Source organism: Cebidichthys violaceus, unplaced genomic scaffold, assembly GCF_023349555.1.
Source record: "Cebidichthys violaceus isolate CVI_PGR_0920_01 unplaced genomic scaffold, fCebVio1.0.p SCAF_20, whole genome shotgun sequence".
Taxonomy (NCBI): Eukaryota; Metazoa; Chordata; class Actinopteri; order Perciformes; family Stichaeidae; genus Cebidichthys; species Cebidichthys violaceus.
This window is the reverse complement of record NW_027176373.1, coordinates 4,901,040-4,926,119: the sequence shown is the minus strand read 5'-3', so window position 1 is coordinate 4,926,119 and position 25,080 is coordinate 4,901,040. Positions and strand designations below refer to the sequence as shown.

Genomic DNA, 25,080 nt, shown 5'->3' with positions numbered 1-25,080 from the left:
TCCCTCAGTTCTTCCTCTTCATCCTCTGCTGTTTCGCTGTCTTTTTCTCTGTTTCTCTTTTTCCCTTTCTTTCCACAGTGTGAACCTCCCTCCCCCCTTTTTTTTTTAATCCCGCCACCTCTGCTCTCCATCTCCATCCTCCCCTTCCTCCATCTCCTTTCATATTCACCCCATCTTTTCTCTTTCTTTTCCGCCGCTTCTCTCTCGCCTTAGAGAAAGAAAAAAAAACAACGGATATACTCTCACCTTCCTTTTTCTCCTCTCTTTCTCTCTCTCTCTCTCTCTCATACTAAATTCCGAGACCACCCTCTCTCCTCTCCTCTCTTTCTTTGCTCACTCTCTCTCTCTCTCTATTTCCCTGTGGCCCTCCCCCTCCCTTTTCATGTTTCCCCCTCCCTCCATCCTCTCTTTCCCTCGCTGGTTCAGTTAGTCAAAGAACAGATTCACGGAAGGAGAGAAAAGGGGGGAAAGGCAGGACGAGAGTGAGAGCGCAGGAGTGGGGCAGGCTGGGGAGAGGGGTGTGGGGTCTCAGCCCTCTGTCGTGGGGGGTTGGGGGGGTTGAGATACACCCCAATATTTTGTTCTAAGTACCATGGACTGCCTCTGCATTGTGACTACAAAGGTAAGCCTATCTGCTGTTCCTTACTCAGGCTCTATGTGTGTGTGTGTGTGTGTGTGTGTGTGTGTGTGTGTGTGTGTGTGAGTGTGTGTGTGAAAGAGTGAGAGGTGCCACAACTGTATGTGAACACAGAAGAAGAAGGAAGCACTCATCGTCCTGTCACCTCTCAATTCTCAAAGTATTCTTCTTCTGTACGAGATAAAAATGTTTCTGCGTTTGTGATCTTTTTGGGAGCTTTGCATTATGTCAGGTAAACATCAGGGTAAGCCAGGCTACCTGAGTGTTGTATTGACAGGATACTCTTTGATGTTTCCCTCTCCGGATGACTCTCTCCCACTCTCTCTGCATCTCCCACTCTGTGTCATGCTTTGTGAGTGGATAAACAGGGGCTGGCTGACCTGCGTGGATGTAGTAAAAAGCGGGAGAGAACCGGCGCTTGAGTTGCTTGTGCGGGGCTTTGTGTCATGCCGGAGCTGCAGAATATGTCAGGGACCATGGGAGGGCATCCTGCATGCTAATCCGCTCATAAATTCAGCTGCTTTATCTTAACCTCGACCGTATAAGGCACACGTTAAAGCTATACCCACCGTACATCTGCACACATCTGCCTCTTACACACAGGACATGAGCGATGTGTTATATCACACACACATGTGCTCAGCGTCAGCACGCCGCTGCACGGAGGCAGTCCTGATCATGAAATTGGCTAATAAAAAAAAATAAAAAAATTAAAGAGCTTTATTTGTAGTCCGACTCTAGACACACACACACTGGGGTTTGTTCAGACGGTTAAAATCTGCTTTAGACCTTGAATAACCTGGGTGGACATGCAGATTCAAAAACAGGTGAACAATAAACGGTGGCAGCTGCACCAGTTTCTAACAGGAAGTGATGACAAAAAGTAGGAAACAGAAATACACGCACACACGCACACACACACACACACACACACACACACACACACACACACACACACAGCAACTCTCACAGCTGTGTGAAGGTGGGGATCATTTGAAATTTTAACTTGGACTGAGTGTGTGTAGAGTAGAAGTGAGGGCAGCTGGCCCTTTCAGATGTATTACATACATTTGTGTTTAACTGTGGCACATTACCTTCATTTGCTTATCAACCTCTCAGTTTCCTTGGCAACAGAGATTATTGGTCAGTTAAACATAGATAGGTAGGCGCAGTCAGGGAGACAGCATTTTACAATGTGTAGATGTACATTGATGAACATTAAATACATATCTGTTAATGTGACATAGATCATAATCTAAGCGAAAACTTGATTTCACATCTTCCTCTAATGAGCTAACTGTCGGTGCTACAGGCCTCTTTATCGTTACCTAACACGATGCAGTGTGACAAATGCTTTGTGAGAAAATAAAAAATAAATATGAAAATGTCGAGGTATCTCTCCGTAAGCCTGGAACATCAGTCCCTCATGCATCTTATTCGCCTTGAGTGTGACTCACTGAGTTAGCTAGGGGAGAAAAAAGAAAACACTGAATGTGAAAGACCACAGTTGGTAACAGTGGATATTTCACCAAAGCGGTTCTAGAATCCTGCAATTGCGAGAAAAGTGAGAAAAGACTTACTGTAAAGCTGGCAAAGAAAACCTGACTATTGCCAAGCGATTGTGAGACAGATGGTCAGTTTATAAAAGAGAAAGTTAGGGAAACAAAAGTGGGAAAAGAATTGATTGGCAAAGTAGGTCTTTGATCAACCAATGTGATGTTTGTTTGGATTTCCATTGCAGTGGCTACATGTGACTTTAAAACACACAGGACAAATAAAATCAGCTACTGTACATTATTAGGCGAATAAAAAATGGATATTCCCAGTATTGGAGATTCGCTCGTCTTACCAGCGTGCAAATTAAACTTGATCGTGGATCAGATTTGCCAAAAACTGTTGTATTCCTTTAAATGCGTTATTAAACTTTAATGGATTCTGGCTGCATTGCAGGTGAGGAGTAGGGCTGGCCATCATGTAGCAGATGATGATGGGTGAGCAGCTCCCTGAGTGAGCTGTTTTCCTGACACCCACATACTAGAACAGGTTATGTGAACAATGTTGCCTTCCCGTGCACGCCGGCGCAACAAAGTTTTGCTGTGTGGGTGAAGCCAGAGACGGCCAGTGAGTGACAAACATCTGGTAACCCTGTATACACAGCACGCCAAGTTAAGCACCACTGGACTGAATGCTGCTTTAAGTTTGAAGAATAGCAGCTCGGGCAATACAACGGTACACACTTAGGCTAAAATGTGTTGTTTTGTTTCCTCGTTGAGGAATTCACCTGAACCTTGAATTTCCAATGAGATAGTAATGATTGGGGCTCTTTTGGTAGCAATAGAGGCAGAATTACTGCAATTCTGTGAGGAAAAATAAAGAGCATTTAAGATAGAACCCGTTATACAAAGAAGGGGTTAGTATTATTTGAATAGGATTGTTTCGTCCTTGAGGCAATCAAGATAAAATTGGAAAAGTATTTATTTTCCTTTTATAATGCTGGTAAGTTCAAACCTTAAAATATGAGGGAAGATTGCATTCTATCTTCAAAGCCTCAGAGACATGCTATGTGAGACATAATCAATTGTCTGTATGTTGTAATGACAATCCTTTGAGGTTTTAGGACAAACCAACTCCAAAAAACACAAGAAATACTGATGAGGTTGAATTAAGCTCGGTCATTATAAGATGTTCAAGGCTGATCGATTAAGTTGTCAACTATTCAATTAATCTGCAACTATTTTGATAATCAATTGATCGATTTGAGTGATTTTTCAAGAAAAAAAAAAAGCCCAAATCATCTGATCCCAACTTCTTAAATGTGAATATTAGTGACAGTAAACTAAATATCTTTGAGTTGTGGACAAAACAAGACATTTGGTGCGTTCTTCTCGATGCTTTGGGAAACATGGATCAATATTTTCACAATTTTCTGAGACCAAACAACTAATACTCGACAGATTAATCAACAATGAAAATATCAGTTATGTGCAGCCCTAAAAACTAAATATGAAATAGCTGCTTAGGATGGCTGTACTTCATACAGAGGTATTATTACATAACATTAAGAACTGGAGTATTAAGGCATATCAGCTTGAGGAGACGTCACAGGATTTATATTTGGTTGCGAGCCTGACAATACCTTTGACTCTCCCTCCCTGCATGGAGTCAGAGAAGGACGATTTGATGTTTGAGAGGCGAGAACAAAGATGGTGTACACAGTAAAAGAGATTTAAGCTCTGAAAGCCACTTCTCTTAAAGCTATCACAATGTCTGATAGAAAAATGATTGCAGTAGAGAATGTGTCTCCTGTGTGGAAAGGAGTTTCTGCTAACTCCTAACCGCCTTCCTCCTGCTTCGCTAGTCTTACACCCCTTTGATTATCACTCCTCTCCCCGTTGTCACCCCCGTTCCACTTCTCTGCTCTCACATTTCCAATTCCACATTTTTTTGTCCTCTCTGCCTCCTTCACCTCTGTAATCCCTCACTCAGTCCTCCCTTCCAGCTTCCTCTTTCCTTTATCTCATTTTACCTCCTTCCCCCTTCTGCTTACTCTCCTCTTTCCTGCTCTCTGCTCTCTAGCTTACCTCCTGTCCTCCTCTTCAGCACTTTCAAGGCTTCCCTAGTTAGTGCTCCTTCAAAATAAATTATACATTTGACAAGATGTAGTCAAAGTCAGCAGCTTCAAGTGCACATTATTGGCATCATGTATGGCTTCATGCTCCAACATGGACATCTTCTTCCCGGAATGGGTTTTAGTACTAACATTTGTGATTATTTTGTGCTGCCAGCTGTTCTTACGGTTCAATATATATGAATATTTATATCTTGTGAAAGCGTGCGTGCATTCAAGGGTGAGGAGCTTATGGCTGCTGCATCTTGCTCCAGTCCCTAAGAGTCTCCAAAATGGAGTTAAGCTAAAACCCTCCGCTCGGTATTCACTCAGCCCGTCCACGATTCTGCTCGTCTAAACAAGTGTCCGTTCACGGCGCTGTGTGATGCGTGTCTGTACGAGTGTGTGACAGTGTGCTGTGGGTTAAGATTAGTGATCCAGTGGAGAGCTCATATGATCTCCGCTCAAGGGCACGAGCTTCCACGAGGCCTTTGTATGCAGCCACAGAGACACTGATCCTGCCAAGTTGCTCCCAGGGCACAGTGAGGGAAGCAGGGCTCGCCCCGGTCTGATGCCACGACTGCACAGCGCCGAGGTCCTCTATTGTCCGAAACAACACACAGCAAAATCGAGGAGATAGCAGAGATGTGTTTATATATAGGTCGGTTTTGATTTCTCCGTCATCATCCCTGCTCAAATGACAGCTTGCTTTTGAGCTCATGAAGAAAATATTGCAAATCTCTGTGGTCAGCTACGGGTTTTCGTTTCGCCTTTTTTTTTATTTTTTTTTTTACATATTTTGCACCTCTCACCCACACATTCAACCGCTTTCCCGAAAGAAAGCCACACACCTACATGATCAGACAGAACTCACACAAACCACAGAGCATCCAGCACAAGTGGCTTCCGCACTGTGAAACTGCAGCCTTGCTCGAGCAAAGAAATTTGGTGCAAGTGCATGTCTTTCGAAAACTTGTCAGGTCTAATTAAACAGGAGGTAGAGGCTCGCTTGTATGATGCTAATTCCTACTGCAGCTGCTGAATTCAAGCAGCTGCAACTATGAGTGGTGTTGTTGCAGAAATTAAACCTTGGATGTCTTGCAACTTTTATCAGTGGTCTCGACTCAGAACGTCGAATCGCTGCATTTTTTTCAACATCTTCTTGAGCTTGCAGAGTTGACTTCATATTTGGGCTCATCCCAGCTCATCAGTCTCTTTCTATGACAACATGTTGCCCATGCAATGCCAACCTCTCGCCTCTCAACTACTTCATGATGCCCGCCACCCCCACCAGAAAAGAGGCTGTTAAGAGCTTCTTCTTTGTCAAATGCATACAACACAATCTGTGCTGTCTTTTGCTTCCCTCGCCTCTCGATGAGCAATGCTTAATCATTTCTTTTGAATCTCACCTTGAATGCTTAGATACTATTAATGGATATTTCAGAATGACACAATGTGGCGAGGCCATCGGCTCAGTCTGTATCTTTATACTTTTTAGTGTTTTTCATGAAATATTTCAATCTTTCCATCTATGAAAGGAAAAGGCACATTTCTTTCATAGTGCACGGCTTAAACACCCTTCTCTTTGGTCACACTGGTGCATCATCACTTTGTTGATTTAACATTAAGGGAATTTAAAGTGAAATATGTACATTGTAAACAGAAAAGAACCTAAGACATCTCTAGTAAAAAAAAACTGAATGGAAAAAATCCTCAAATTTTTCCTTTTCATCTTAATTATATAAAAAAACAGCCCACTCGCAGCTGTCCACCAGCAGACCCTGCTTACAGGCTCTGCTTACAGGCTCTGCTTACAGGCTCTGCTGCCTAATTTCAGTGTTTTGGCTTTCAGCATCGCTGTCTGTCTTGAAATTGACCATATGACAGGTGACAGATTAGATCCATCAAGGCCTGTTTGGGCTGGAGACTTTGTCGTCTCACATTGACTGAGGAGGCTAATGGCGAAACATGAGCAGGACCGGGAGGAAGACTGTGGCCGACGACCACTCTGCTCTAACACGGATGTACACAAGAACAAATTGTTGCAGTAATTCTGTAAATAGGAATAAGTAAATCAATAGCGATGATGATGTACATTTAAAGATGTGGGCAGATTCAATAGAAGAGGTCCTGTGGGCCTCATTAAGTAGTCATGGTTAAGGAGGGCCAACTGCTCAGGGCCTCTGTAATAAAACTGTGTGTCCACACTATAGGCATTTTAGTTAAAAGAGTCAACTAACTTAACATATGTTATGTAATCAGAGTGTGTTTGTCAATGTGTAGTGCTGGGGTGGGACTGGGGACGTGCAGGAGTGCAGAGATAAGAAAGGTGGAAGAAAAATGACGGAAAACCAGAACGACAGCGACGGTAGTGATGATATCATCGATATGAATAGCTCCTGCATTAGCCTTGCAAATGGGATCAGATTTTCTTACAGTGGTGGGATCATATTATTCACTACAGCACACGATGACACCTTGTGGCATGTTGTTAAACTACAGCACAGGAGTCCACGACAATCTGGCTCAGGGAAACCTGTCAAATGTGAGCTTCCTTGTGTCCACGCAAGCAGCTGGATATGTGGACACTACATTATGCAACATCAGCCCGAGCCTTAGAGTGCATACATGGTCTGCATTCGCTGAGGTCAAGGCCGTGCGTTTTTTTCCCCTCATAATTAATAGGAAATTGCTGGATCCTGTATCAGTTATTCATGAGCAGTCCCTTGTCACAGACCTGCCGCAATGTTCTCATCTGAAATTAAGGTCATGGATTCAGAGGTTTTCCAACCTCCTGTTTGGCAAAGAAGCAGAAGACTGCCCAGAGTACCTGTACGCTTTGCATGCTTGCCGCCTACATGTGTGGCTTTAGCACCGACAAAAAAGAAAAGTGAAACATTTGAATGAAAAACGTGACATGAGCAAATGACACGGAGAGACTTCAAACACCCGACGCGCTCGCACGCCACACAGTAACGTATGAGCGCACATTATTTCTGTGATTTGTTTGTCTCTGGCTTTTTTGTATCTTCGTGTTCCTCTTATAGGTGATGTCAGTTGCCTAGCAACCGAGCAATCAGGGCCCGATTGTTGCCATGACAACATGGCAGGGGTATCATCACGGAGAGAATAGAGATGAAAGGAGAGAGAGAGAGAGAGAGAGAGAGAGAGCGAGAGAGAGAGAGAGAAAGAGAGCGAGAGAGAGAGAGAGCCCTGCCATTGAAGGGTGCTGATAATGTGAAGCCCACAGTGTGCAGGTAGGAGGATGACCTCTGTGTAGGCGGCAGCAGAGAATGCTCATGAATGCGGAGAATAGAAAATTAATGTTTGGTTTTATGCGACTGGATCGGCGGGTTGCACAGCGTTTGACACTGTTCTAACAGCACGGGGCTTCATTCCAGATGGAAATGTCACGACGTGCTCCAGTTGTCTTTAGTCACAGACAGTGAGGCTGATGCCGAAGCCACAGCTCAGTGTGCGCCGCCGAGGTCCAGAGGGCTTTGGGCCTAACCTCCGCAGGTGTCATAACCCATCCATCACCCGACAGAAGTCCACTGTAAAGCAGCCCAATGGGGTCACGGTGCATTTACTCTGTTTATTCCCTCGCTCAACTCTGCTTCACCCTTAATACAGCCGTGTATAGCAGAGAGGATCGGAGCCTGAGAGGGCAAGAGCACAAACTACAAACAATCACACCCATTATGTTGCCAATTAAGCTACTATGTGAATCAGAGTGGACGCAGAATTATATTTAGTGTCAAAATACTGACTGCACTGATTAAATTATTGGTGTGGACAAATGAAATGTTAATATTGTAAAGATTGATCAAGTGTCTCTAAGCTAACTAGCCCACTAGCTAGTTAGCTGAATAGGACAAAAAACATAATACTTTAAGAGAAGCTTTGATTTCTCAACCATTAAAGAAAAGATACTAACAATTTGGAGTACTAGTTGCACAAAACACCGAAGTCACAGATTTTATTCTAAATATTTACAATAAAACATCAAACAAATGTTTAAAAAAGACAAATTCCTTGAATATATAGCTGTATGTCCATATCAACACAATGTGTAGACATGAAAATTAAAATTGCCTATCCTTAAATGGTGTCTAGCCAAATAAATCAAATATCTTTTGCCAGGTGAAAACCTTTTGTAACACCTGCTGCTTTACACCTTTCATTGATATGACTGTGTTGGGCTGATGTGCACTAGTAAGGTGAGAAAGTACAGTAGACAAAATGAAACATGAACTATAATCTATAACCTTTATAGAATGTTTGATCTTGATTTGACATACAGTACAAGTACTTGATATCTTCCCCCAAGCCTAAAGATTCAAATGTTATTCAAAAATCTATTAATTTTCTATAATTCCCTGAATCAACGAAGGTGATGCAATTCATTCCCAGCAAGTCAACACTTCCCCAACAATCCCAACAGCATTCATTCATGTTGCAGGAGAAAACCACAAAGAACTAATGTTACGTCACGAAGAGGCAGTTTGGAAAAAAACAGATACCAAAGATAATTTTGTTCAGGTACAAAAACTATGCGGCGGTTCAAAAAAAAAAGAAAAAGGAATTGCAGTATGCAAAATATGAGGGTCGAAAACTACAGAATGAGGTGCAAATGGCATTATAGTTAGTGAAGCGCTCGTTATGACTTATTTAGGACTGTAAATTCAAAGTTTAGGACTTAGGACTTGAGTGCAAATACTTGAGACACATTTACACACACTATCAATGATATATGACATATGATATATGACATATAGATATAGATCAACAAGAAAATGGGTTCCTCTTTGCCAACGGGCAACATCTTTGCACATTCCACAAAACTGATTTTCTTTCCCCCAAACTACCAATATGTTTTTCACTATTCTGAGGCTTGACAAGAGATTACAAAGACCTCCGACAAATGATTACGATTACATCTTAACATATCTAAAAAAAACGGTTCAGTAATAGAATATCACAAAATAGTGAAAAATCATCTGCACAGTTTCCCAAAGCCCAAACAACTCATGCATTCAATTTAGAATACAAAATAAAACAGAGAAAAGAAGCAAATTCTTGCATTTGTGAAATGGATCCAGCAAATGTTTGCTTAATAGATGACAAGCAATTCATTGATTATCAAAATGTTCATCGACTCATCGGCCACTTAATAGTTTCAGTGTTTGAAGTGTTCACAAGATTTTTTTTGAGTCTCCACATCGACGGGGCCATTATGGAGTGTCCTTCATAAATTTGGCTGGTGATGTATATTCACGTCTTCACGTGTGAGCAGCAGATGACGGCAATGAAGTGAATATACACCTCACAAATAAACACAGCGGCTACAGTTAAAACACTAGGTGCAAACAGATAAATATGTAATTACATAATGGTTGCATAACAGAGGTATCCGTGTCAAAACTGTCCTCATTTTAAATCATCATCTTGACATTCAGCCTTTACTTGAAGTGTGTGTGTGTGTGTGTGTGTGTGTGTGTGTGTGTGTGTGTGTGTGTGTGTGTCAAAGAGGGAGCAAAGAGCAGCGTTGATGGAAGCCCACCGTCGTGTTTACTTCAGATTAAAAAAAAGAGAGACGAAAAATAATACAGAAGCTTCACTCTGCTTCTCTACGTCTCCTTTTCTCCCCTCCCTCACTCACCAGCAGTGACAAACATATTTTATGAGTCACGGCTGGAGCAGGCTGCCAGTCCTCTCTGTTCAGACCCTTGCCTTTAACATCAAGATACATCCAACACCAACAACTCTGGCTTCCAGGAAAACTCCCTCTCCTCGTCTGCTACGACACCCCCCCTTCCCCTTCCCTCTCTCCCCCTCCCTCTTTTTTATTTCCCCTTACCCTTCCCCAGCCTCCCATCTCTCTCTCTCCCCATCCCTCTCCTCCTCTACTGCGGGTGTCTGGGAGGCTGTTTATCCTCTGTCTCTCGCTCATGAAGGGCCGCACTAAGCTCCCTTCGCTCTGCCCGTGTGTGGTAGGTAAATTCACCTCTCCGTTCGTGTCGTTCTTCTCCTTCCATCTCTCTCTGTTGCTGCCTCTGTTTTGCATGTTAGCTTTAAAGTCTGCGAGTCGTTCTGGCAGGCTTTTGGGGAGGTCTGCTTCTACATCTATTGCATATTGCATCGAACATGCTCGCAATCTCCGTCACTGTCACAGATTCATCTGAAATATGTGTACGAGGAATTTTTTCGCTCTCTTTGTGCGTGTGCTCCGGGTAGGTTTATTCATGCACTTTGGGTATTACGTATGAACGTGGCCTGGCACATGTGGGTGTGTGTGTGTGTGTGTGTGTGTGTGTGTGTGTGCATGTTTAGACACGCAGTAGGAGTAAAACTCCAGCAGACTTGTTGATTATAGCAGCATTACAAAGATTCATGGATGCAATGTTTTTATTCTCTGTTTGGAGAAGTTTTAGCTATGTATATCTGAATATTATTCATATTTTTGTGCACCTCTATCCTTGTGAGGACACAAGGACACAAGCACAGCGCTCGAAGATGAGGACAATCCTCCAGTTGACAAAAAAAGAAATTGACGTCACTTATAAAGAGGTTGTGTCATTTTTAGGGTTAAGGATCAACATCAGGGATAGGGCTATAGATTAGGGTTAGAGGTGAGAGAATGGGTTTTCGTCACGTCCAAGGCGTACAGGTACCATTATGTTGATGCGTATATATACACACACTGTATGCAGATGTGTGTGTTGAATGTAAACACTGAGAAGCCAAGAGAAATCCAGAGCTCCTCCAGCCTAAATTAGCAGAGTAGACATGACAAGCTTGTATTGGGATGGTTGCGTGTTACGCGTGTTGATGTGTGTGTGTGTGTGTGTGTGTGTGTGTGTGTGTGTGTGTGTGTGTGTGTGTGTGTGTGTGTGTGTGTTGTTATTGGAAATGAGAACACAAATTTAAGCCTTCAGTTTCAGTTTGAATCGCAGTTTATTGGGCAACAGATTTATACTGTAAATTGACGTTGTGATTGGAGTATACAATGCAGTTAATAAATTATAGGACATTGACCCTGTGTCCCTGTGCACTGGCATGTCGGGTTTTAAAATGAAACGAAGTCACGATTCTTCTTTAATTTAGGGTTGTTGGCAAATGTCCCCAGATTTTAGGGGACACAATGTGGAAAGATCTGGAGGTTGTTCTAGTTGTGACATTAAGAATCTGTTGTTGTCTGTCAGCGTGAAGACCAAAGATGTGTCATCATTGCCAGTGAAGCAGGCCAACATGAGGCTGAGCCAAAAACTTTCGGATGTCAAAATCAACAGTTAAAGGTGCTCTGTGGAGTTTTCTTGTAAACAAAAACATGTAATGATTACATTCAGTGTTATTCACCAAAATTCACACTGTGTGTATCCTTGAGGTCTAACAAACTTTTCGAGTGCATTTCCTTCCACGAAAAACATTTGAAAAGCTGATTTTAAATCCTACGTTGTATTCATCCGGTCTTTGTTGTAGGGTTACCATCATCTGTAAATCAGTGGGAAAGTGTGACACCATTGGTAGGAATGTGTATCATCTGCATGTCGGGGACCCTCTCATATAGAAAACAGGTCTAAAACTCCACAGAGAACCTTTAAAAAAACAATAAAGCACTTTTGACTTCAGCAACTGTGAACAACCTGCTTGAGAAGGGAAGACCAGTAGAGTGGATGACAGAGGAACAACTGGAAGTTTGACAAAAAAAACAAGAACAGATCAAGAAGACACTCCAGGATGTGTCATGTATCAGAGACAAGCGTCAGAACAAGACAACACGTGTAAAACCTGTGCAGGTTCGCCACAAGATGCGACCCTAAAGGCCAGGTTACAGTTACAGCATGGAGTGCTCCAGAAAACCTGCAGAGTTATGGAGAGACGAGACAAAGACCGACCTGTGCCAGAGTGATGGAAAAGATCAAAGAAAAATAGAAACGGCTCATAATGTAAGGCATGCCACTTCATTTGTCAAACATAGTGGAGGTGATGAAATGGACCAGTGGAGTCATCGCACTTGAGTGCATTGATAATTTCCCTTCTGACGGCGGCAGCAGGGTGAATATGGAAGTATACAGAAAACAGTGCTCAGACCCAACTGAATGCATCAGGACTCATTGCGCAACGCTTTATCTGCAGGGAATTGATTCTTAACATACAGCCAAAGCAACAAAGGAGATTCTTTTGACTGGCCGAGGGTCAACTGAGCATGTGCATGATTTCCAGAGGACCACACTGACGACAAAAAAAACAATACAAGCAAGAGGTGAAGATGGCTGCAATGTAGGACTGTCAGAGCATCACCAGGGAAGATACCAAGAGTCTGTTGAGGTCTGTGGGTCGCAAAGGGAATTCCAATCACATATGATGAGTTCAGCTACTTTTTGTCTGATAACAGGGGGACAGTAAAGGGCTGTATTTCCTACTGTGGATGTAAACCCCTGTTTTTATAGCTGAGAGTCGGCAGTTTAACCTCAGAGTGATTTTAAGGCAACATGACCCCCCCCAATAGTCTTGCTAGACGAGTCAAAATCATGGTGTCACAACACTATACTAGAAAATACATTTGATTTGTGCTGTATTTATGCACCCATTGTCTTCCGTTAGTCCTTTCTCTGAATTGATGTTTCAACATCTTGCTATTCTACTGCCATGTAAAGCTTTAATTATATCTCTTACTGCTCTACCTGATCAGATAATGGGATGTTGTCTGCTTTGTCATGAATCGTGCGTCATACCAAGTCATATTGTTGACATGTCACCTATTCATGTCTCACACTCATCGGATCTGATGGAGCTGTAGCGTCCTGGATCATAATGTAGTTTAAAGTTCTGTTAAATTGTTGAACACAAATTTCAAAAAGCAGGTCATTGCAGTTAGTTACCGGTTTAAAAAAGAAGCAATGCCTTTTATTGTGTGGTTCTCATCCTCTTTTCTATAATTGTTTGAAGAGCCCATATTCAACCAAACATTTCCTTACCAGTTAGCATGCTGGGTAATTATAGTAAGCTGTTAATTACTATGTGCTCCTAAGTTACTGCTAGTTGGGTCAACTGAGTATATGCAGTTCTTTTCTTCCTTTTGTGAGCGGTGCTTCCTCCGGTTTAAAAACCTTTAATCACACACACACACACACACACACACACACACACACACACACACACACACACACACACACACACACACACGCAAGTTTTCAATTTTGCCCGCAACAGAGTTTGAGGTACACAGTGTATGTGTGTGAACTAGAGGTGACGTGACTCCCTCTCAGATGGGAGTGGTGGGTAACTGGAGCGTAGACACTGCCAGTCGGCTCTACCTGTTGGCACCTGGCGGCTCTGCTTTCTATCATCTTGGCTAGAAGCGATGCCGTGGCTGACCAGACTGGCGCCCTGCTGTGCTCGCTAAACGCCGAGCCAAATCAGTGGTGGTCCGAGCCTCTTTGTTGCATTCCATCAGAGGTGGCTCCAAAAGAATACTTCTACTCTGTTAAAAGGATGAGGCAATTTCTAAATTTGAGAAGCCACTCACACAGCGAGGTGCAGATCCGTGTGAGCTTCAATGGGAGTCCTTTGTAATTAAAAGTTGTCACACAACTCTTCTCCAGCACTGGGCTTTATTCACCAAATGCTTTTGGCCAAGTTGCCTTCATTAACGAAGCAATCCGTAAAGACAACTTCAGAGTTTTATTTTAAAGTTGTTCAGTCAACACCAGAGCATAGCAGTAGACAAATCGAATGTTATACTTGATTCACTCATATAGTACTGACCATTGATCTAGAAGGTTAAATACTGTCAATATAACTGGCTCATTACTGGTTCATAAGGAAGGAAGAAGCATCTACTGTTATCACCCTTACATGAATATAATGTAATGATTAGTAATCTACTGGCCATTTAGTCAGATAGTCCTGGCTGTGGTCATGACGGAGAACTTACACAATCCCACAATGCAAATTCCATGTCTAATTATGGACTGAGCTATAGTGATGCCCCAAGCCAAATAAACACTTACCACCATCTACTGCTAACAGAATAGTTCAGTTGGTGATAGAAGTTGCTACAGAAAACATGACAACGGCTTTTCAACACTATGGAGTGATACCATAGTGTGTTCCTTTAAAAGATATTTGGTACAAAAAAGTATGTATCTTAGTCGTGTGTGTGTGTGTGTGTGTGTGTGTCTTGACCGTCTAAGGTATGTGATACCAGTTATTAGATTTAGCAAGGTAAAGCAGCACACAGTTTCACAAGACAGCAGAGAGCATTTACTAAATAGTGCTATGATTAAAATGTTTAAATGTAGATTAAAAGAGTAAAAGTAAAACATAATACACATTTTCAACTTCTATCGTCTACCAAAAATCTGAATTCTATTCATATGTAAATCCATCCCTCCTCTAGTCATTCTGCTCTATTTGACATTATGTGTTTCATTGCCGTTTAACATTATAAAATACCTAAATAAGCTGGACACAATACAAGTGAAATGAGACTCATTTTGAAGACGAGTGTTGTGTTACACGGTGAATATACGTTATATTGTGGCAGAGCCAGCCGATGTGGCTGGAGAGGCACATGGGGGCTGCTTTAGCTGAGAGAAAGCTTTTCGGCTTGTAGGTGGTTCTGGTTTACAATAGACAGATTTTAGCTGGCAGTGCGTAGCGATCGCTTGTCCACATTCTTTCCCAACATACATGTATAAGTCTCAGATGGAGGACAGCTAGCAGAGGATCGTCTCAGCGCTGTTGTCTTTAGTGTGGGAGGAGGCACAGCAGAAGCAGACCGTGATGGAGGGAGTGAGGTGATGGCTGTGTAGAATTAGACCGGTAGTTGCTGTGAAACATTCTTTCCTCGTCACAGGAAGATGAACATCAGTTTGGCTTTCGTGATTATGGTGTAGATGTTCTCATCCCAGTCAGAGGGTGGTGCAGATAATTATCCCCGAGAGCTCAATTTAACCATTTAATAACTGTCTCTAAGGATGTCTGCAGCAACCAAACGGAGAGAAAAACAAGTGTATTCCCGGGCTAATCAATTTTTTTTTTGGGGGGGGGCCTTTGAAGTGTGTTGAAGGTGTAACACGCACACCATGCTTCATGCATAAAGCAGTGCTCCGAGTCATCACTGTTGGTGATGACTCCATTCTGGCATGTTAAATTTACACAGCTGGGTGGTTTTTGCAAGAGACAGAAGCAGGAATGTCAGATGTGAAGAATTACAGTTTGCCTGTAGAGCGACCTTTGGGTGCTGCTGTTGCACCTGCAGCTGAGGTGAGGCAAGGCTCTGCCACAGGGTGTGCAGGTTTTTGGCGCAACGTTGTTTTATTTATTTCACTAGGGAGAAATAATCCCCGTGCTATTTATGGGGGATGTGGAAAGTGTTTTAAGGGTGACCATAAAGTCCTACTTGCCCTGACATTGTGCAGAGTGAGTTAACTTGTTTAGACACTCCTCTCTATTTCACTTCTTGCTAATGTTTCAGCCGACCATTTCCTTTTTGAAGCGACAGTGTTGTCTAGTGAGAACAGGTGAAATCAAATATTCAAGCCGAGAGGAATCAGATACAGCAGGTTCTGTGTAGGTGTGTAATACTACAATTCTCACCTAGGGTGTTTTCCTAGTCAGTAGAGCCGAGGCAGTCTGAGAGCCTCAGGAGATTCCCAGTTGTGTTTGCACTTTAGTTAGACTACTTCAGTGTCAAAGCTGCAGAGTGCTGGGGGTTATAGAAGGCTGAAGACTGGATGTGTGTTGTGTAAGTGTGATCTACATTTTAGGTAGGTTAGATACCCTGCTTTCCTTACATGAGAGGGGAGTTAGTAGTAGTGTGGGCTTACCTGAATGTAGCTAAAGGACACGCAAACGTGAAATAAGGAAGACACATTTTGAGTGTAGTTTGAATGTGCTGCACTTATAACAGACTATAGGGTGGAAACACATCGTACACTACAGAGAGTTCAAGCAGCGGAAAAAAAATGTCCTCAGATGATGTCTGTTTTTATTTGTTCCTTTATTATTACTGTCAGAATTGAGGTGATTCTATAGTTCATTGTTAATAGACATTGGAGGATGTGGAGGAAAAATTTTAAAAATGCAAGTTTTATAAAACTGTTGTAATTCACAGTTTTCATGGGAACAATTGAACAATATGAATGTGCATATTTGTAAAAAAAAAAAAAAAAAAAGTAGTTGCTGCTTAATTGTAATTGGGCATATTTTGATAAATTTGTGGACCAGAACTAAATAATATGAAATCGTTAATTTAATCTAAAATCCTTGACATACAGAGACATAAAAAGAGGCATTTTTTTACTCTGGATCATATACTTCAGATTGCATACAGTCAGGTTTTGATAATGCATGGATCTCTTATGTAAATGTAAATCATTAATGGAATGTGTTTGTTTTTCAACCACTCATAATAACAAGATTCCAAAAAAAAACAACCTACCAAGGCTTGCAGAAAAGATGAGAAAATGTGACGTATGGCACATCTGGCTCAGCCTACAGTGCATTAGGCTTAGCACCATTTTCTGGCACTCACAGGCTCAGTGAGCTGCTATAACAGCCAGTTGTGAATAATGCCAGCACTAGCAGCTTGCTCCTCGAGTCACAGTGCTTCTTAATATTCTCTGTGAATTCGAGAAAAACACTTGCATGTGTCATGGCATGTGACGCATGTAGTAGTAGCGTGAGGCGACGGCCTTTGTGCGCACGATCACCTGTGACAGAAGCAGTCGTCGTAAGGACGCCGTGACCACAATGCTGCTGCTGGAAAGTGGACTATTTGTTAGGGATCTGCCACCCCCTGCAGATGTTGTCATGGAAACACTGGCTCTTTTGGGGTTCTCTCTCTCTCTCTCTCTCACACACACACACACACACACACACACACACACACACACACACACACACACACACACAATGCAGCACTAGGATGTTATTGCTATACTCAACACTGGAACATCACAGTTCAGGTTTCCATGCGACTCCCACGCTTACATAATACTGTAGTGGAAGGGGGAAGCCATTTACAGTACATAGAAATGATGCTGCATCTATGATTATACGCCGCGTTACATACATCTTAATGTATTGCTTAAAAATAAATCTACTTATCTGTATGAAGACACAGAAGAAACATGTTGTTACAATACAATCGAATAGGTTGGCCCAACATACAGGAGGGTTATAAAAAAAGAAAGAAGCCTTTCAATGACATGTCTGTGAGAACGGTGTGTTTCTGTGAAACCACTGAGAGGCAGCTAACATGACTTGACTTCCCCCCCTGCTGTTCTTATACATGTCAGAGCTCGGTGGACTGAGAAATGAAAAGGTCTCTGTTCTTTTTCTGTCAACTATTATTTCAAGTCAAAGCAGAACCATGGTTAAGAAATCAGATACACATAGTTATTACTGTAGCAAAAGAGAGGTGAAATTGCAGATTTTCCATTATTTTCAACGTTATCTCTAAACTTAAATGGCGACTGATTATCAACTTAATAAAAAATATTCACAGATTTTCACACATCTTTCTTTTCTTAACGTCCTCCAATTTAGACCCTCTAATTCAAAAGGGCTTTTATTGTTATGAGCTTCCTGCAATGTGGCAAATTGTTTATTAGATGATAAGATGTTGCTCCTGTTTTAGATCACGCCTAAGGAACTCGTATCAAGAGATCAGTCGGTTACTTTTCAGAGTGGAGTATGGTACAAGGAGCACAAACAGAAAAACTGTGTGAATAAAAAGCGTGGAACCAGCCATGTATGATTTTGAAGAGGTGTCCTCATAGAAATAGATATATAATATAAGATAAAATCTATTGATAATAATAGAATCTATTTCTATGGGTGGCCTACTGCAAACCTGTTACTCATTGATGTAATCCTTGACAAGGTTCAGTCAATGCCAGAGTCCTTTATTCACTGCTGCAATCAAGGACAAGGTTTTCTTTTTTTATGAAGCAATATCCATGGAAACTGTTGTGGGCATGAAAAGTCTTCTTATGTGATCACAGACGAGAGTCAAAGTGTAAAGTTAGAGTGTGAGGAATATCAACGTCATGCATCGAGAGTATAAAAGAAGAGTGTGAACAAGGCCATGCCCACACACTGAAACGCACAATATCTATTTCTATTACGTGATCAAGACTGAGGATTATCTAGCTGTATATGGCGCTCACATCACATCATTGTACAGGTTGCTTTCTTAGATAGTTTTGTATTGATTAATTGACTGTTTTCTCGTGTCTTTGAGTTAACTATAAAGAATATAGTTTCCTGACAAAGCGACACCAAGGCCTGTGATAATCCTGCTGATGTATTTTAGCACATTGTAGATTTCCCAGGATATCCCCAACTCTCCGGGAGGATTCTTTCCTCTTTTTTTAAAACCATCAGCAGCACACTGGTGTATTCGGAGTGTGTGTGTTCGATTTAACGCTGACGTCACCCGGGAGCGTGGAGCCCTGCGCCGCAGTCGGTCCTGAGATGAATGCACAATATTTAAATCTAAGCCTACCTGGTTCTCTCACTCCACCCTGTGGGCTCAACATGTCAGCACAACCACACACAGGAGGGGAGAGGAACACAACACGGATGAAAACTACGGAAATGAGACGTTTATCTTGTGAAGGACGTAGAAACTGTTAAGATGTCAGGATTGTTTGTAAGTAAAAAGAGACGTTACCTGCTATTGATGTTGCTGGTTCTCTTAAGAACATTCCTTTATAAAATATTGTTTTATAACTTTATTATCAGCTTCCTTTCAAAAATATTATTGTACAACTTTATTTCTTTTAAAAATATTGGACAAGAAACATATTTTTTAACTTCAGAAGTGAGACGATTTCTATTAACATATCTTTTTTTTTCAGAGATCAATGAGACCAAACATATTTCAGGAATGTTGAAGTCGCTTTTGACAGTCACACTAATCCGTTATCTTAACACTTTTAACTGAGCCATATCAGCTCTAAGAGTGAAAAAGCAACTTTCTGCTGAACACCTGTATTCTCTCTTAATTTAAACTATTTGAACACCATATGATAAGTAGCCCTGCATGCATTTACCTGAATTGCCTGTATTGAACTGTCAAATCACCGCTCTACACAGTGATTTTGGGAGATTAAACAAGTGAACAAATCAAAAATTGTGATACGCATAAAGACTGGTAACAATAAGGTCAATACATCAATGTGGTGTTATTTCACTTTACTTCATTTCATTGTTTGTGAGTGTGTGGGTTTGTTTGCATGCAGAGCACAGCACCCCTGTTTGTTTGTTTGTTGTGGATGAATTCACCATATACATGAGAAATTAGGGAAAAAAGGTCCAAGTTGTCGTAGCCATCGAGTGCTTTCCACATGATTTGAGACATTTCAGCACCTTGGACAGCTCCTCAAGCACTTTTCTAAAGATCCAACAGGGGCCGCAGTAATCACACTGTAACATGTGGTGGTGAAGCAGGCTGTTGGATGTGGCCATTTAATATTTCTCAGCTTACACTGGCTTGAGATGAGCGTGTGTTCGTGTGGTACTTTGCCATTACTACAGATATTATTTGCATGCTGCCACTGGGCACAATAGATGCACCATTGCTCTCTATTCAGTCCCTTTATTGCTTCCCCTTATGTTTCCAGCTGCGCATTGAGTACAAACTTTACGGTCAATCAAATACGAGGAGAGGGAGCGATAGAGCGAGAGCGAGAGAGAGAGAGAGAGAGAGAGAGAGAGAGAGAGAGAGAGAGAGAGAGAGAGAGAGATAATGAATGCTGCTGCCAGTGTTAAACCTACAGCGACTGTATAGCGACAGACCGACGCTTTAAACGTGTCAAACATGTACGACCATGAAGTTGCATACAAACATTGGACCCGAGCGCCGCTGCAGTCAACCGGGAAGCCCGCCTGTTAACCGGGCATCACCCACCCCCTCTCCGTTCAGCTTCCGCGGCTCTCTGCTGACTGTATCGCGGCTCTGATTGCGAGGCGAGCGGACCGACGAGCTGTGGTCTGTGCCTGTGCTTGTCTCGGTGTGAGGCTTTGGACTGATGTCTCTGCCTGTCAGGAATTTAAAGTGTCTCTCGCCGGTCATGTGCCAGTGTAAGGTCATCTGCAGCAACCGGACCCTCTCCCTCATGTTCGGGTGCAAGGTAAGCCTGGGGGTGCATAAGCAGCCGACGGTTGCAGCAGCGACTGTCATCGAGACACACAAATGTGGACGGTTAGTTTGTATAAATGTGTAAGAGGCCTTTGTAAGAAATAGCGCGTTTGGGTTTGTGCCAGTTGTGGCTCATTTGAGCCGCGCTTTTCTCATTACACAGCCACTAGAGTAATTAGTACAGTGATCACACTCACCTACGGCTATCTCTGATGTCCATATGCTTTCAGGTAGCAGCTCATTCACACTGTACCTTTACATCAGTTGCTTTTTTTCATGCTCATAGATGGCCGATTTCCGTTTACACAAAACAGACGACAGCATCCTTGGCATGCATGGTTGCGTTTAGTGTTAGCTGTTTTTTTTGTGTTTTTTTTTGCTTTCACCATAAATGATTATTGATATGTAATGACTGAAACATCAATCTCTGTCAGATGTCCACTCCTTATCGTGCATGGCAGGTCAGGTTAGGGCTATAACCTATATGGCTCACCGTGCTGATTGCTTCACATTTACAGTAGCTTTGCATCCCAGCAAAGCAAACGGCATGGTATGCTTTTGACCTTGGGAGGTGCACTTTATTGCTCAGGGCCACTAAATATCATTCATCATCAGAGAAACTGTACACTGCAAGAGAGAGGCTCGAAATCAGGTAACAGGAACAGTGCCCCGCTACTATTTTCTATAACCCTCTAATGAATCAGGCTGCTTATTCTCAGCAAAAAAAAAAAGGAAAAACAGGCAAATGCTCAGCTGTGTGTTCACAGTATGATTTCATCTTAGTGTATTTGTATGTCCACAGAGAGAGCATTCATTCACTGATTGTCCATCGCATACCAGATGCCCCTCCCACACAGCTTCAGGTGCTTCCAGTATGGCAGCCAGCTCCCGAGTTTCCCTCCACATGGCGCTCTAGTCTGTTGGCATTTTGAAGCCAAATCTGACTACACTGGTTCGCTCATGTCCAGGCTTTGTCCCAACGCTTGCCAAAAGGGATGTGTGCATGTGTACAGAGCTTTAGATAATTTGTTTGTTGATTCAGTTCAGACATTTTAGTTTGTGTTCTGTCTTGTTGCTAGAGTGTGATTAGATATAAACTAGGTGGATATTTTTGAAATTTCATTAATTGTAATTGTTTGTATATATTTAGTCTGGTAGACAATTTCTATATTTGTGAGACGCCGCTGGGTAAATTATTTTGTGGGTGTTTGCTTCCTGGGTTCCTGATAGTGAGGTCCTGCTGTGCTCAGTGTCGAGTCTTACTAGTACAGAGAATCCAATGTGTCCCCTCCGCCTCACTCCCTGCTGGCTCATATCTTCCTCTGTATCTCCAGCTGAGACTCCATGCCTTCCTTGTGGAAAAAAAAATATTAAAATCATCCTCCCACAAGTGGCCTCCACAGTCATCATGGCCATCCAGTGAAAAGGAGCTCCAAAGCAAACATCTAGCCTGTAATACAAGATGGTTTCTAAAATGTGATTAACTACTCAATTAGAATGGATTGTGCTTGGCTTGCTGTATGTAATGCTGGTTATAGCATAACAGATATGGCTTATAATAGTTCAGCTCATCTAAACCACATGCTACAAGCATTGTATCTTTTTTGAATGTAAACCATATATATATAACTATTAGCACATTTGCGTCCTTCTAAGCTACACATGCTGATCATCCCAAGATTCAAGATTAACCTACTTTGTTATTTTATCAGCATACCAACACGAACATTTATCAAGTGCCATAGTATCCCCTTCAACGTGTCCAAATACCTGCTCTGTACATATTTCCAGCAGGCTCAGTAGCCCCCAAACAGCTTGGATCCAGTCTGTCGCAGTCTTGTGGTGAGTTGTTATCGGTGGGATTGAATTTGGCCAGATTGTTCGGGATGTACAGTAGGAATATGCTTTTACTGCTCCCTCCTGTCACTATTATTCTTTACATTTCCAGCTTCACCTTTTATGTTTTCATTCCCAAAATTCTCCAGGACAGTTAAACATCTATGTGACAATAGCTATCACATGACTGGTCATTTCCCAAGCTGATGTTCCAAAGTTATGTGTTTGCATAGCCATTTGTTCCTAAACAAAGCCCAGCACACAGCCTCTCAGTCATCTTCAGTTCAGGATCTTAATTAAAAGCATGTTTATGTGGTTGGAAGCGTTCAGCAGTGCTTTAACGTCCTCTTTTATGCTTAATGCTCATTGATGGCCTCACAACATTTAATCAAGACGTACAGTACTGCCTCATTGAAGATTTTCTTTGCGCTACGATTCAAGCGCAGGGCTTACACAGAAGGCCACACAATGCAGCCAAAGGACAGAGTTTAAATGTAAACTGAGCATTAATGTAATGAATGATTCACGACACAGGGATCAGTGTGCCTTCATCTCAATATCAAGATCGATGATCACCTCACCCCGAGAATCGATCCTCAGACGTCTTAACTGGAAAATGGACAGGAAAACGAGCCGCTCTCACTCATTACCAGCAGATCAATCAAATGATCAAGAGTAATGACATGGAAAACATCAGCAGGTGATATCAAAGCAGAGGTGGTTCACTTTTGCTGCACCGCAATGTGCGCCGAGTGTTCCCGTGTGTGAGGCGCTGGTTTTACATTACACGTCCGTACTGTAACTGTTTTTATAGCTCCGCAAACACATTTCCTCCTATGGATTTGATCTATTTCACCCTGCCGTTTGTGTCATCTTCCTTTACGAGCAGCAAGCCTCGGCTCTTGACAGTAAGCTCGGGGAGATGCGGGACAACAATGTGTGGCGGCAGATATTTGCTAATGCTCTGTTCAGGTCTCAGATTGGAGCATTCAGGGTCGCCGCTACTCTGCTAACTTGCTCTTCCCAGTTTATCTGCTATCTAATACTGCAGCTGGTGTTGTGTGAGTAATAGATGTGCAGGAAGTAGCACACTCGCAGTATAAAAACTGTCCAGAAATGGCCCTGAATGTATCTTTCTATAAAAGCAATGCAAAAAATAATCATACCAGCACTAAAAACCTTGAGGTGAGCACATCAATGCTGGAGAAATGGTGGTGGACTACTTGATTAACCAATAGAGGCCCTTTTTTACAACCATTGTTCATCACAGATACTTTTAATTTATCTGGATTGTCAGACAGTTAACAGACAAGAACATAATAAATTAAAAACCCACCTCGCTAAGCACCTGGCAAAGACATGCATCATCATCCTTTGAAGGCAGATTCAGCCTCAGTGTAGCACACAGACAGAATCAAACTACTTTTCCTCCACGACATTAACCTTCATAATTGAAAACATAAATAAACTGTAAGTGTGTGGTCAGACCTATATTAATATTAGACGCAGGGTGACTGCATGTAAAGTGAACAGTAAGAAGACACGTCAACCATGATCAGTATTTATACAGAATGGTTTTTTTTCTCCATTATTTAGACATTGCAGTGAAATGAGCCTCATATGTTTATTAGTTTATTTCTATTGGAATCATTACCCAGTTCATGCTGTATGTTAACATGGCCTCCGCTTGCATGTGTGTGTGTGTGTGTGTGTGTGTGTGTGTGTGTGTGTGTGTGTGTGTGTGTGTGTGTGTGTGTGTGTGTACCAAAAAGAGGGCTGGGGGAGGGTTAACACCACAATCCCCCACTACAAGTGCAACATACATAAAAATGTATGTACTCAGCATAAAAATTGGTGTGTGCATGCTTCTGTGGGCAGAGGGGGAGGGGATGAAATGATCAAGATTACTGAGCTTTGTGTGAGTGTGAGACCTGTGAGGAGAATTTTGAGGAATAGGTTTCACCTGACCTGTAAACTGCAAAAGGACATGGAGTTTGAATGAATACTTTTTAGATAAAGTGTAGCTGCATGTTAAGACGGGACAATTGTTTGTGTTCTGTTTACGGCTCTGCTGTTTCTGCCATTTACAATGGCAGAGTATCCTGCAAGCAAAATTAATCTTTGGCAATTATTTGTTGTTGTGGGTCAGTTTTACAGGGTTTAACTCATGGTACATTATTTTGCAAGATTAGGGAAAGCAATTGTAAAACCAGAGCCTGGTTAAGTTCAATTTATTCTACATATTATGTAAATATTGTTCCTTTCGTGTCGTGCAAATAAGCATAAAGTTCCTGTGAAAACAGGCTCCAGACAGACAAGATGGAAACCTCCCCCCCTCACTACCCTCGGCAGAAGCACTGCAGCCAAGCACGCACCATTTACTGTATCTATGACTCTAATTTGATTATTAAATTTGAGGATGATACATCTGTGTGGGTCTTATCAAAGATGAATCATCCCACAGAAATGAGACTTAGAATATCATTAATTTGGCTTAGATGAGCATAAATTAACAAGCAGATATTTAATACTGAAGTGTAAGGAAGACGAAATGTTGAGTTTCTGAAACAGTGCTGAGCATGTATCCAGGGAGGGAAAAAAACAAAACAGTTTTCTTAATATATTTTTTATGATTTTTCCTGTTTCACTGTAGCAACATAAGCCTTCTGGTGGTGAAGAAAGCCCAACAGCACTTTAGGGATTTCATTTTTTATTTTAAGAGAAAGTCTTCAGTTGTTTGGGACATTAATGCTTCACAACACGCACCGCTGGAAGTATTTTTACATGTTTGATCAAAGTTGGACGATTAGAGTAGTGCTCCTGGGCAGGATGTGCACCTCG

At 42.0% G+C, this 25,080-nt stretch overlaps 1 protein-coding gene across 4 annotated transcripts in view; it reads left to right on the top strand.

The window, feature by feature from the left end:
• The first annotated feature begins 535 nt into the window (after positions 1–535).
• The window catches only part of LOC137876312 (disks large homolog 4), a 61,988-nt gene continuing 37,443 nt past the window's right edge, over positions 536–25,080 (top strand). For 2 of the 4 annotated variants that reach the window (XM_068715777.1, XM_068715776.1), the window contains exon 1: positions 19,981–20,395. In XM_068715777.1, the coding sequence (XP_068571878.1) occupies positions 20,294–20,395 (102 nt within the window). In that variant the 5' untranslated portion in view covers positions 19,981–20,293. Of the gene's footprint in view, positions 623–9,941; positions 10,238–19,980; positions 20,396–25,080 lie in introns of those variants that run through there. The other 2 variants (XM_068715779.1, XM_068715778.1) reach the window with 2 other exon arrangements.